Source organism: Chlamydomonas reinhardtii, chromosome 4 (genome assembly GCF_000002595.2).
Source record: "Chlamydomonas reinhardtii strain CC-503 cw92 mt+ chromosome 4, whole genome shotgun sequence".
Lineage (NCBI taxonomy): Eukaryota > Viridiplantae > Chlorophyta > Chlorophyceae > Chlamydomonadales > Chlamydomonadaceae > Chlamydomonas > Chlamydomonas reinhardtii.
The window spans coordinates 711,740-724,613 of record NC_057007.1 but is presented as its reverse complement, the minus strand read 5'-3'; the positions used below and the strand labels follow the sequence as shown (position 1 = coordinate 724,613).

The 12,874-nt window shown below is 61.8% G+C and overlaps 3 protein-coding genes across 3 annotated transcripts; all 3 read left to right on the top strand.

Moving 5' to 3' along the window:
- The first annotated feature begins 1,148 nt into the window (after nucleotides 1–1,148).
- Nucleotides 1,149–4,243, top strand: CHLRE_04g217958v5 (uncharacterized protein). Its single transcript, XM_043061794.1, has one exon. The coding sequence runs from the start codon at nucleotides 1,209–1,211 to the stop codon at nucleotides 1,374–1,376; it is 168 nt and encodes a 55-aa protein (XP_042925048.1). The 5' UTR covers nucleotides 1,149–1,208; the 3' UTR covers nucleotides 1,377–4,243.
- CHLRE_04g217957v5 (uncharacterized protein) lies at nucleotides 3,159–6,134 on the top strand. Its single transcript, XM_043061793.1, has one exon. The coding sequence runs from the start codon at nucleotides 3,188–3,190 to the stop codon at nucleotides 3,377–3,379; it is 192 nt and encodes a 63-aa protein (XP_042925049.1). The 5' UTR covers nucleotides 3,159–3,187; the 3' UTR covers nucleotides 3,380–6,134.
- A 5,314-nt stretch (nucleotides 6,135–11,448) lies between these two features.
- Nucleotides 11,449–12,109, top strand: CHLRE_04g217956v5 (uncharacterized protein). Its single transcript, XM_043061792.1, has one exon. The coding sequence runs from the start codon at nucleotides 11,554–11,556 to the stop codon at nucleotides 11,734–11,736; it is 183 nt and encodes a 60-aa protein (XP_042925047.1). The 5' UTR covers nucleotides 11,449–11,553; the 3' UTR covers nucleotides 11,737–12,109.
- Nucleotides 12,110–12,874: the final 765 nt, after the last annotated feature.

Sequence of the window (12,874 nt, the reverse complement as noted above, 5' to 3'; positions counted from 1 at the left end):
GGGTGCAGGGTGTTGCACAGTACATGTCAAGCGCCAGGCCTGCTGTGTTGGCTGTCAATGGGGCTGGCAGCTCTGTGGTGCATCACTGGCATGCCCAGTAACGATCCAACACAGCTGGCCACGGAACCCAGGCACTGGGGTGCATGGGGCACAGTGTGGGGTCCGAGGGCCCGTGTGTGGGGGGTGCGGGGTGTTGCACAGTACATGTCAAGCGCCAGGCCAGCTGTGTTGGCTGTCATTGGGGCTGTCAGCTCTGTGGTGCATCACTGGCATGCCCAGTAACGATCCAACACAGCTGGCCACGGAACCCAGGCACTGGGGTGCATGGGGCACAGTGTGGGGTCCGAGGGCCCGTGTGTGGGTGGTGCGGGGTGTTGCACAGTACATGTCAAGCGCCAGGCCAGCTGTGTTGGCTGTCAATGGGGCTGTCAGCTCTGTGATGCATCACTGGCATGCCCAGTAACGATCCAACACAGCTGGCCACGGAACCCAGGCACTGGGGTGCATGGCACACAGTGTGGGGTCCGAGGGCCCGTGTGCGGGTGGTGCGGGGTGTTGCACAGTACATGTCAAGTGCCAGACCTGCTGTGTTGGCTGTCAATGGGGCTCGCAGCTCTGTGGTGCATCACTGGCATGCCCAGTAACGATCCAACACAGCTGGCCACGGAACCCAGGCACTGGGGTGCATGGCACACAGTGTGGGGTCCGAGGGCCCGTGTGTGGGGGGTGCAGGGTGTTGCACAGTACATATCAAGCGCCAGGCCAGCTGTGTTGGCTGTCAATGGGGCTGGCAGCTCTGTGGTGCATCACTGGCATGCCCAGTAACGATCCGACACAGCTGGCCACGGAACCCAGGCACTGGGGTGCATGGAACACAGTGTGGGGTCCGAGGGCCCGTGTGTGGGGGGTGCGGGGTGTTGCACAGTACATGTCAAGCGCCAGGCCAGCTGTGTTGGCTGTCAATGGGGCTGTCAGCTCTGTGGTGCATCACTGGCATGCCCAGTAACGATCCAACACAGCTGGATGGCCACGGAACCCAGGCACTGGGGTGCATGGGGCACAGTGTGGGGTCCGAGGGCCCGTGTGTGGGGGGTGCAGGGTGTTGCACAGTACATGTCAAGCGCCAGGCCTGCTGTGTTGGCTGTCAATGGGGCTGGCAGCTCTGTGGTGCATCACTGGCATGCCCAGTAACGATCCAATACAGCTGGATGGCCACGGAACCCAGGCACTGGGGTGCATGGGGCACAGTGTGGGGTCCGAGGGCCCGTGTGTGGGTGGTGCGGGGTGTTGCACAGTACATGTCAAGCGCCAGGCCAGCTGTGTTGGCTGTCATTGGGGCTGTCAGCTCTGTGGTGCATCACTGGCATGCCCAGTAACGATCCAACACAGCTGGCCACGGAACCCAGGCACTGGGGTGCATGGCACACAGTGTGGGGTCCGAGGGCCCGTGTGTGGGGGGTGCAGGGTGTTGCACAGTACATGTCAAGCGCCAGGCCAGCTGTGTTGGCTGTCAATGGGGCTGTCAGCTCTGTGGTGCATCACTGGCATGCCCAGTAACGATCCAACACAGCTGGCCACGGAACCCAGGCACTGGGGTGCATGGGGCACAGTGTGGGGTCCGAGGGCCCGTGTGTGGGGGGTGCAGGGTGTTGCACAGTACATGTCAAGCGCCAGGCCAGCTGTGTTGGCTGTCAATGGGGCTGTCAGCTCTGTGGTGCATCACTGGCATGCCCAGTAACGATCCAACACAGCTGGCCACGGAACCCAGGCACTGGGGTGCATGGGGCACAGTGTGGGGTCCGAGGGCCCGTGTGTGGGTGGTGCGGGGTGTTGCACAGTACATGTCAAGCGCCAGGCCAGCTGTGTTGGCTGTCAATGGGGCTGTCAGCTCTGTGATGCATCACTGGCATGCCCAGTAACGATCCAACACAGCTGGCCACGGAACCCAGGCACTGGGGTGCATGGCACACAGTGTGGGGTCCGAGGGCCCGTGTGCGGGTGGTGCGGGGTGTTGCACAGTACATGTCAAGCGCCAGACCTGCTGTGTTGGCTGTCAATGGGGCTCGCAGCTCTGTGGTGCATCACTGGCATGCCCAGTAACGATCCAACACAGCTGGCCACGGAACCCAGGCACTGGGGTGCATGGCACACAGTGTGGGGTCCGAGGGCCCGTGTGTGGGGGGTGCAGGGTGTTGCACAGTACATATCAAGCGCCAGGCCAGCTGTGTTGGCTGTCATTGGGGCTGTCAGCTCTGTGGTGCATCACTGGCATGCCCAGTAACGATCCGACACAGCTGGCCACGGAACCCAGGCACTGGGGTGCATGGAACACAGTGTGGGGTCCGAGGGCCCGTGTGTGGGGGGTGCGGGGTGTTGCACAGTACATGTCAAGCGCCAGGCCAGCTGTGTTGGCTGTCAATGGGGCTGTCAGCTCTGTGGTGCATCACTGGCATGCCCAGTAACGATCCAACACAGCTGGATGGCCACGGAACCCAGGCACTGGGGTGCATGGGGCACAGTGTGGGGTCCGAGGGCCCGTGTGTGGGGGGTGCAGGGTGTTGCACAGTACATGTCAAGCGCCAGGCCTGCTGTGTTGGCTGTCAATGGGGCTGGCAGCTCTGTGGTGCATCACTGGCATGCCCAGTAACGATCCAACACAGCTGGATGGCCACGGAACCCAGGCACTGGGGTGCATGGGGCACAGTGTGGGGTCCGAGGGCCCGTGTGTGGGTGGTGCGGGGTGTTGCACAGTACATGTCAAGCGCCAGGCCAGCTGTGTTGGCTGTCAATGGGGCTCGCAGCTCTGTGGTGCATCACTGGCATGCCCAGTAACGATCCAACACAGCTGGCCACGGAACCCAGGCACTGGGGTGCATGGGGCACAGTGTGGGGTCCGAGGGCCCGTGTGTGGGGGGTGCAGGGTGTTGCACAGTACATGTCAAGCGCCAGGCCTGCTGTGTTGGCTGTCAATGGGGCTGGCAGCTCTGTGGTGCATCACTGGCATGCCCAGTAACGATCCAACACAGCTGGATGGCCACGGAACCCAGGCACTGGGGTGCATGGGGCACAGTGTGGGGTCCGAGGGCCCGTGTGTGGGTGGTGCGGGGTGTTGCACAGTACATGTCAAGCGCCAGGCCAGCTGTGTTGGCTGTCAATGGGGCTCGCAGCTCTGTGGTGCATCACTGGCATGCCCAGTAACGATCCAACACAGCTGGCCACGGAACCCAGGCACTGGGGTGCATGGGGCACAGTGTGGGGTCCGAGGGCCCGTGTGTGGGTGGTGCGGGGTGTTGCACAGTACATGTCAAGCGCCAGGCCAGCTGTGTTGGCTGTCATTGGGGCTGTCAGCTCTGTGGTGCATCACTGGCATGCCCAGTAACGATCCAACACAGCTGGCCACGGAACCCAGGCACTGGGGTGCATGGCACACAGTGTGGGGTCCGAGGGCCCGTGTGTGGGGGGTGCAGGGTGTTGCACAGTACATGTCAAGCGCCAGGCCAGCTGTGTTGGCTGTCAATGGGGCTGTCAGCTCTGTGGTGCATCACTGGCATGCCCAGTAACGATCCAACACAGCTGGATGGCCACGGAACCCAGGCACTGGGGTGCATGGGGCACAGTGTGGGGTCCGAGGGCCCGTGTGTGGGGGGTGCAGGGTGTTGCACAGTACATGTCAAGCGCCAGGCCTGCTGTGTTGGCTGTCAATGGGGCTGGCAGCTCTGTGGTGCATCACTGGCATGCCCAGTAACGATCCAACACAGCTGGATGGCCACGGAACCCAGGCACTGGGGTGCATGGGGCACAGTGTGGGGTCCGAGGGCCCGTGTGTGGGTGGTGCGGGGTGTTGCACAGTACATGTCAAGCGCCAGGCCAGCTGTGTTGGCTGTCAATGGGGCTGTCAGCTCTGTGATGCATCACTGGCATGCCCAGTAACGATCCAACACAGCTGGCCACGGAACCCAGGCACTGGGGTGCATGGGGCACAGTGTGGGGTCCGAGGGCCCGTGTGTGGGTGGTGCGGGGTGTTGCACAGTACATGTCAAGCGCCAGGCCAGCTGTGTTGGCTGTCATTGGGGCTGTCAGCTCTGTGGTGCATCACTGGCATGCCCAGTAACGATCCAACACAGCTGGCCACGGAACCCAGGCACTGGGGTGCATGGCACACAGTGTGGGGTCCGAGGGCCCGTGTGTGGGGGGTGCAGGGTGTTGCACAGTACATGTCAAGCGCCAGGCCTGCTGTGTTGGCTGTCAATGGGGCTGGCAGCTCTGTGGTGCATCACTGGCATGCCCAGTAACGATCCAACACAGCTGGATGGCCACGGAACCCAGGCACTGGGGTGCATTGGGCACAGTGTGGGGTCCGAGGGCCCGTGTGTGGGTGGTGCGGGGTGTTGCACAGTACATGTCAAGCGCCAGGCCAGCTGTGTTGGCTGTCAATGGGGCTGTCAGCTCTGTGATGCATCACTGGCATGCCCAGTAACGATCCAACACAGCTGGCCACGGAACCCAGGCACTGGGGTGCATGGCACACAGTGTGGGGTCCGAGGGCCCGTGTGCGGGTGGTGCGGGGTGTTGCACAGTACATGTCAAGCGCCAGGCCAGCTGTGTTGGCTGTCATTGGGGCTGTCAGCTCTGTGGTGCATCACTGGCATGCCCAGTAACGATCCAACACAGCTGGCCACGGAACCCAGGCACTGGGGTGCATGGCACACAGTGTGGGGTCCGAGGGCCCGTGTGTGGGGGGTGCAGGGTGTTGCACAGTACATGTCAAGCGCCAGGCCAGCTGTGTTGGCTGTCAATGGGGCTGTCAGCTCTGTGGTGCATCACTGGCATGCCCAGTAACGATCCAACACAGCTGGATGGCCACGGAACCCAGGCACTGGGGTGCATGGGGCACAGTGTGGGGTCCGAGGGCCCGTGTGTGGGGGGTGCAGGGTGTTGCACAGTACATGTCAAGCGCCAGGCCTGCTGTGTTGGCTGTCAATGGGGCTGGCAGCTCTGTGGTGCATCACTGGCATGCCCAGTAACGATCCAACACAGCTGGATGGCCACGGAACCCAGGCACTGGGGTGCATGGGGCACAGTGTGGGGTCCGAGGGCCCGTGTGTGGGTGGTGCGGGGTGTTGCACAGTACATGTCAAGCGCCAGGCCAGCTGTGTTGGCTGTCAATGGGGCTGTCAGCTCTGTGATGCATCACTGGCATGCCCAGTAACGATCCAACACAGCTGGCCACGGAACCCAGGCACTGGGGTGCATGGGGCACAGTGTGGGGTCCGAGGGCCCGTGTGTGGGTGGTGCGGGGTGTTGCACAGTACATGTCAAGCGCCAGGCCAGCTGTGTTGGCTGTCATTGGGGCTGTCAGCTCTGTGGTGCATCACTGGCATGCCCAGTAACGATCCAACACAGCTGGCCACGGAACCCAGGCACTGGGGTGCATGGCACACAGTGTGGGGTCCGAGGGCCCGTGTGTGGGGGGTGCAGGGTGTTGCACAGTACATGTCAAGCGCCAGGCCTGCTGTGTTGGCTGTCAATGGGGCTGGCAGCTCTGTGGTGCATCACTGGCATGCCCAGTAACGATCCAACACAGCTGGATGGCCACGGAACCCAGGCACTGGGGTGCATGGGGCACAGTGTGGGGTCCGAGGGCCCGTGTGTGGGTGGTGCGGGGTGTTGCACAGTACATGTCAAGCGCCAGGCCAGCTGTGTTGGCTGTCAATGGGGCTGTCAGCTCTGTGATGCATCACTGGCATGCCCAGTAACGATCCAACACAGCTGGCCACGGAACCCAGGCACTGGGGTGCATGGCACACAGTGTGGGGTCCGAGGGCCCGTGTGCGGGTGGTGCGGGGTGTTGCACAGTACATGTCAAGCGCCAGACCTGCTGTGTTGGCTGTCAATGGGGCTCGCAGCTCTGTGGTGCATCACTGGCATGCCCAGTAACGATCCAACACAGCTGGATGGCCACGGAACCCAGGCACTGGGGTGCATGGCACACAGTGTGGGGTCCGAGGGCCCGTGTGTGGGGGGTGCAGGGTGTTGCACAGTACATATCAAGCGCCAGGCCAGCTGTGTTGGCTGTCAATGGGGCTGGCAGCTCTGTGCGGAGGGATGCAGTACCGCTCGCCCAGCCAAATTCCGGGGGTGTCCCCCGGGCACACATCCTGAGCCGCGAGATATTCTTACCTGGCCCGGCGTCATTTCCCAGCCGGCCCGGCCGCATCCCTACCTGGCCCGGCCGAATCCCGACATGCCCCGGCCGAATCCCCTACCTGGCCCGGCCAAATCCCTACCTCCCCCCGCGAAATCCCCAGCTGCCCCAGCCGAATCCCCCACCTGGCGCGGCCAAATCTGCATTTGCCTCAGTGAACTGCCCTACTTGGCTCGGCCATAGTGCTTTGCCTGTCCACGCTGTATGCTCGACCCGGGCCCACGAGCATCTCCCGCCATCACCCGCCCTATCACCCCTTCCCCTTCCCCTTCCCCTAGGCCTACACCCTAGGCCTACACCCCTAGTCCTACCACCTTCCCCACCTACAGACACAAGGCAGTCTCCATCATATCAGGGCAGGTATCACGGAGGGCATGAGCACGCATGGTCCCGATCAGCGAGCGAGCGAATGAAGCAGGGAGGGCGGAGAACTTGATGTGACAGCTCCCTAAGCTTAGTCGCATTCCCACAGTTATCTTTTGTTATGGCAGCAGGGTCACGCGTGTTTCCGGGCACTGTTCAGGCGCTCAGGAACTGGCTCAGCCCAATATCTCCGTCGCGGTATTTTAGTGTGCCTCGATGCTAAAAGGGGTACAGATGCGGCTTTGTTATCTAAATCTACTTCACGCCAGCGCTTTGGTGCTAGGTGGGGATAAGGAGCCAATGGCTCCTGGCCGGCACCAACAGCGCTGGAGGTAGCTTAGCCAGCGCTTGCGGCCCAGGCAGCAAACCATGTACAATATATGCATGTTCGCGGCTTCTCCTGTGCTAAAGCCCAGAACCCGCAGAAGAAAGGATCGCTTGAAACATTTGGAAGGCCGCCGTAGGAGTGATGGGAATGAAACAAATATATCTTTATGCGTATACATGTACTGAAAGCATCAAGAGGCAGTCTATGGTTAACGGGGATGCGTGGGCTGGCATGCCCAAGCTGCCACGCGCACCGCCCTGCGCCCTGCGCGCACAACCCCGCTACCACGCACTTCCTATCCCGCTTCCCCGGGTGCCGACATCTGCAATATCCCGCTCCCGAGGATGCCCCCAGGCGTCAAATCCCGCTGTCTGGGGTGCCCCCCGGCGCCGAATCCCGCTGCCTGCGGTGCCCCCCGGCGCCGAATCCCGCTGTCTGCGGTGCCCCCCGGCGCCGAATCCCGCTTCCGCGGGTGACCCCACCCGAGGTATCCCGCTGTCCCCGCCAGAAATCCCCCTTTGTACTGAAGACAGCGGGATTTCGCCGGGCGAAATCCTGTGCCCGGGGTCGTCGCGAAATCCAGAGCGCCTGCATCCCTCTGCTCTGTGGTGCATCACTGGCATGCCCAGTAACGATCCGACACAGCTGGCCACGGAACCCAGGCACTGGGGTGCATGGAACACAGTGTGGGGTCCGAGGGCCCGTGTGTGGGGGGTGCGGGGTGTTGCACAGTACATGTCAAGCGCCAGGCCAGCTGTGTTGGCTGTCAATGGGGCTGTCAGCTCTGTGGTGCATCACTGGCATGCCCAGTAACGATCCAACACAGCTGGATGGCCACGGAACCCAGGCACTGGGGTGCATGGGGCACAGTGTGGGGTCCGAGGGCCCGTGTGTGGGGGGTGCAGGGTGTTGCACAGTACATGTCAAGCGCCAGGCCTGCTGTGTTGGCTGTCAATGGGGCTGGCAGCTCTGTGGTGCATCACTGGCATGCCCAGTAACGATCCAACACAGCTGGATGGCCACGGAACCCAGGCACTGGGGTGCATGGCACACAGTGTGGGGTCCGAGGGCCCGTGTGTGGGTGGTGCGGGGTGTTGCACAGTACATGTCAAGCGCCAGGCCAGCTGTGTTGGCTGTCAATGGGGCTCGCAGCTCTGTGGTGCATCACTGGCATGCCCAGTAACGATCCAACACAGCTGGCCACGGAACCCAGGCACTGGGGTGCATGGGGCACAGTGTGGGGTCCGAGGGCCCGTGTGTGGGGGGTGCAGGGTGTTGCACAGTACATGTCAAGCGCCAGGCCAGCTGTGTTGGCTGTCAATGGGGCTGTCAGCTCTGTGGTGCATCACTGGCATGCCCAGTAACGATCCAACACAGCTGGCCACGGAACCCAGGCACTGGGGTGCATGGGGCACAGTGTGGGGTCCGAGGGCCCGTGTGTGGGTGGTGCGGGGTGTTGCACAGTACATGTCAAGCGCCAGGCCAGCTGTGTTGGCTGTCAATGGGGCTGTCAGCTCTGTGATGCATCACTGGCATGCCCAGTAACGATCCAACACAGCTGGCCACGGAACCCAGGCACTGGGGTGCATGGGGCACAGTGTGGGGTCCGAGGGCCCGTGTGCGGGTGGTGCGGGGTGTTGCACAGTACATGTCAAGCGCCAGGCCTGCTGTGTTGGCTGTCAATGGGGCTGGCAGCTCTGTGGTGCATCACTGGCATGCCCAGTAACGATCCAACACAGCTGGATGGCCACGGAACCCAGGCACTGGGGTGCATGGGGCACAGTGTGGGGTCCGAGGGCCCGTGTGTGGGTGGTGCGGGGTGTTGCACAGTACATGTCAAGCGCCAGGCCAGCTGTGTTGGCTGTCAATGGGGCTCGCAGCTCTGTGGTGCATCACTGGCATGCCCAGTAACGATCCAACACAGCTGGCCACGGAACCCAGGCACTGGGGTGCATGGGGCACAGTGTGGGGTCCGAGGGCCCGTGTGTGGGGGGTGCAGGGTGTTGCACAGTACATGTCAAGCGCCAGGCCAGCTGTGTTGGCTGTCAATGGGGCTGTCAGCTCTGTGGTGCATCACTGGCATGCCCAGTAACGATCCAACACAGCTGGCCACGGAACCCAGGCACTGGGGTGCATGGGGCACAGTGTGGGGTCCGAGGGCCCGTGTGTGGGTGGTGCGGGGTGTTGCACAGTACATGTCAAGCGCCAGGCCAGCTGTGTTGGCTGTCAATGGGGCTGTCAGCTCTGTGATGCATCACTGGCATGCCCAGTAACGATCCAACACAGCTGGCCACGGAACCCAGGCACTGGGGTGCATGGGGCACAGTGTGGGGTCCGAGGGCCCGTGTGCGGGTGGTGCGGGGTGTTGCACAGTACATGTCAAGCGCCAGACCTGCTGTGTTGGCTGTCAATGGGGCTGTCAGCTCTGTGGTGCATCACTGGCATGCCCAGTAACGATCCAACACAGCTGGCCACGGAACCCAGGCACTGGGGTGCATGGCACACAGTGTGGGGTCCGAGGGCCCGTGTGTGGGGGGTGCAGGGTGTTGCACAGTACATGTCAAGCGCCAGGCCTGCTGTGTTGGCTGTCAATGGGGCTGGCAGCTCTGTGGTGCATCACTGGCATGCCCAGTAACGATCCGACACAGCTGGCCACGGAACCCAGGCACTGGGGTGCATGGGGCACAGTGTGGGGTCCGAGGGCCCGTGTGTGGGGGGTGCAGGGTGTTGCACAGTACATATCAAGCGCCAGGCCAGCTGTGTTGGCTGTCAATGGGGCTGGCAGCTCTGTGGTGCATCACTGGCATGCCCAGTAACGATCCGACACAGCTGGCCACGGAACCCAGGCACTGGGGTGCATGGAACACAGTGTGGGGTCCGAGGGCCCGTGTGTGGGGGGTGCGGGGTGTTGCACAGTACATGTCAAGCGCCAGGCCAGCTGTGTTGGCTGTCAATGGGGCTGGCAGCTCTGTGGTGCATCACTGGCATGCCCAGTAACGATCCAACACAGCTGGCCACGGAACCCAGGCACTGGGGTGCATGGCACACAGTGTGGGGTCCGAGGGCCCATGTGCGGGTGGTGCGGGGTGTTGCACAGTACATGTCAAGCGCCAGGCCAGCTGTGTTGGCTGTCAATGGGGCTGGCAGCTCTGTGGTGCATCACTGGCATGCCCAGTAACGATCCAACACAGCTGGCCACGGAACCCAGGCACTGGGGTGCATGGCACACAGTGTGGGGTCCGAGGGCCCGTGTGTGGGGGTTGCGGGGTGTTGCACAGTACATGTCAAGCGCCAGACCTGCTGTGTTGGCTGTCAATGGGGCTGTCAGCTCTGTGGTGCATCACTGGCATGCCCAGTAACGATCCAACACAGCTGGCCACGGAACCCAGGCACTGGGGTGCATGGAACACAGTGTGGGGTCCGAGGGCCCGTGTGTGGGGGATGCGGGGTGTTGCACAGTACATGTCAAGCGCCAGGCCAGCTGTGTTGGCTGTCAATGGGGCTGTCAGCTCTGTGGTGCATCACTGGCATGCCCAGTAACGATCCAACACAGCTGGCCACGGAACCCAGGCACTGGGGTGCATGGGGCACAGTGTGGGGTCCGAGGGCCCGTGTATGTGTGGGTGGTGCATGCGGGGTGTCACACAGTACATACATATCAAGAGCCAGACCTGCTGTGTTGGCTGTCAATGGGGCTGGCAGCTCTGTGGTGCATCACTGGCATGCCCAGTAACGATCCAACACAGCTGGCCACGGAACCCAGGCACTGGGGTGCATGGGGCACAGTGTGGGGTCCGAGGGCCCGTGTATGTGTGGGTGGTGCATGCGGGGTGTTGCACAGTACATATCAAGCGCCAGACCTGCTGTGTTGGCTGTCAATGGGGCTGGCAGCTCTGTGGTGCACCACTGGCATGCCCAGTAACGATCCAACACAGCTGACCACGGAACCCAGGCACTGGGGTGCATGGGGCACAGTGTGGGGTCCGAGGGCCCGTGTGTGGGTGGTGCAGGGTGTTGCACAGTACATATCAAGCGCCAGACCTGCTGTGTTGGCTGTCATTGGGGCTGTCAGCTCTGTGGTGCATCACTGGCATGCCCAGTAACGATCCAACACAGCTGACCACGGAACCCAGGCACTGGGGTGCATGGGGCACAGTGTGGGGTCCGAGGGCCCGTGTGTGGGTGGTGCAGGGTGTTGCACAGTACATATCAAGCGCCAGGCCAGCTGTGTTGGCTGTCAATGGGGCTGGCAGCTCTGTGGTGCACCACTGGCATGCCCAGTAACGATCCAACACAGCTGGATGGCCACGGAACCCAGGCACTGGGGTGCATGGGGCACAGTGTGGGGTCCGAGGGCCCGTGTGTGGGTGGTGCGGGGTGTCGCACAGTACATACATATCAAGAGCCAGGCCAGCTGTGTTGGCTGTCAATGGGGCTGGCAGCTCTGTGGTGCATCACTGGAATGCCCAGTAACGATCCAACACAATGCCTCCCAGCTGATGGCTGCCTTGCTAGTACCAAAATAATATTTCCAGCCGTGATAAAACTTCTGGGAGTTAGTCTTCTAAGCACAGTACGGTATGCCATTTGACATGGACATACAGAAATGTGCCCAACTGGGACACAGGCGCCCAGGCCTACCTCCACACTGTGCCCCATGAATGCAAGTGCCTGGGTTCCGTGGCCAGCTGTGTTTCTTTGTCCCTGCCTGAGACCGGCTGCCGCCTTTGCCTCCCACCCTGTCTGTGCGGCTGTGCCTTCCCCTGTCTGTGCGTGGGCCTGCCTACCCTGCCTGTGCCTCCCCGGGCCTTCCTGGGGTGGGCGGTTCCGTTTCGAGTGAATAGCGTCAAGGGACGAATTCGCTCGAGGTCATGGGTTCGACCCCCATACACCCCTCCGATTTCAATCGGAATGAATAGACTACGGACATGCAGTGGGCTGGATGAGTTTATGCCTTAGTTGATTTGACTGAATTCAGTCCGGAAGGTTTGCTGCGGACTCCAAAAAATTGAGTAGTTCTGGTTGGTCGGGTGATTGAGCATGGTCCTAGCACTCGATGTTAGGAGCAGAACCGGAGGTAAATGGAGCTCTTACGAGAGCAAGCCTACTACTAGAGTAGGTCGTCGGCGATGCAGGTGGCACGTCCCTGAGGTCCAGAGCAGATGTCGCTCGTGACTCGCGTCAGCAAGTCCCTCTTGTAACCAATGCAATCTTCCTGCATCACGGCTCAGCCCGTTTCCTAGCTGTACGAAGCGCCTGGTGCCTCCAGGGCTTGCATCGGGCAAGAAGCGGGCCCCAAAGCAGGCCCTCGGGTGAGAAATATTGGGGCATTTCTGGGGGTGCATTCTCGCCGCGTTGGGCTGGAACGGGCTGCATACAGTCCCCGAATCTCGCCAACTCCCCCTTTCCAGGGGCGGGGTTTGGGGCGGAGCCCGTGGGCGGAGCCCCTCCAAACGATAAGAACTGGGCTTCTGGGAGCCTCTGGATGCCGTGGGCGAGAACATGGTCAGGGCCCTTCTAGCCAGCAGCGGCGGCCTATTTCTGGAAGATGCAAAGCCCGGGGCCTCACATATGTTCATTCCGCCGTCTCCAACATTTGCCTAACCGTGCTGGAGTTGGCACCTGGTCGTGTGCTGCTTTTGCAGTGCGCGCGACCATATCGGGTTGGCCTGTGACTCTGACAGCTGGGATCGTAACTGGTTGGCGCTGCTTGGGCCTCCCTCCAATGCAGGCCGATTTGCTGATTGCTCGGGCATGTCTGTCGTGCACTCGAACATGCTCGACGTGATGGCGCAGCTGTATTTTTATCTATAACATTTTGCATATGGCTCGCAATGTCGTCTGTGTGCTGTGGAAGGCCGACCGAGTTACATCTAGTTACATAGCGTTGGTCGGCTTGGAGTGTACAGGATGGGGGGTGCGGCGTGCTGGAATGCTCCGTAACATTAATGCATTCTTGTGTTTAGCGCAATGAGATT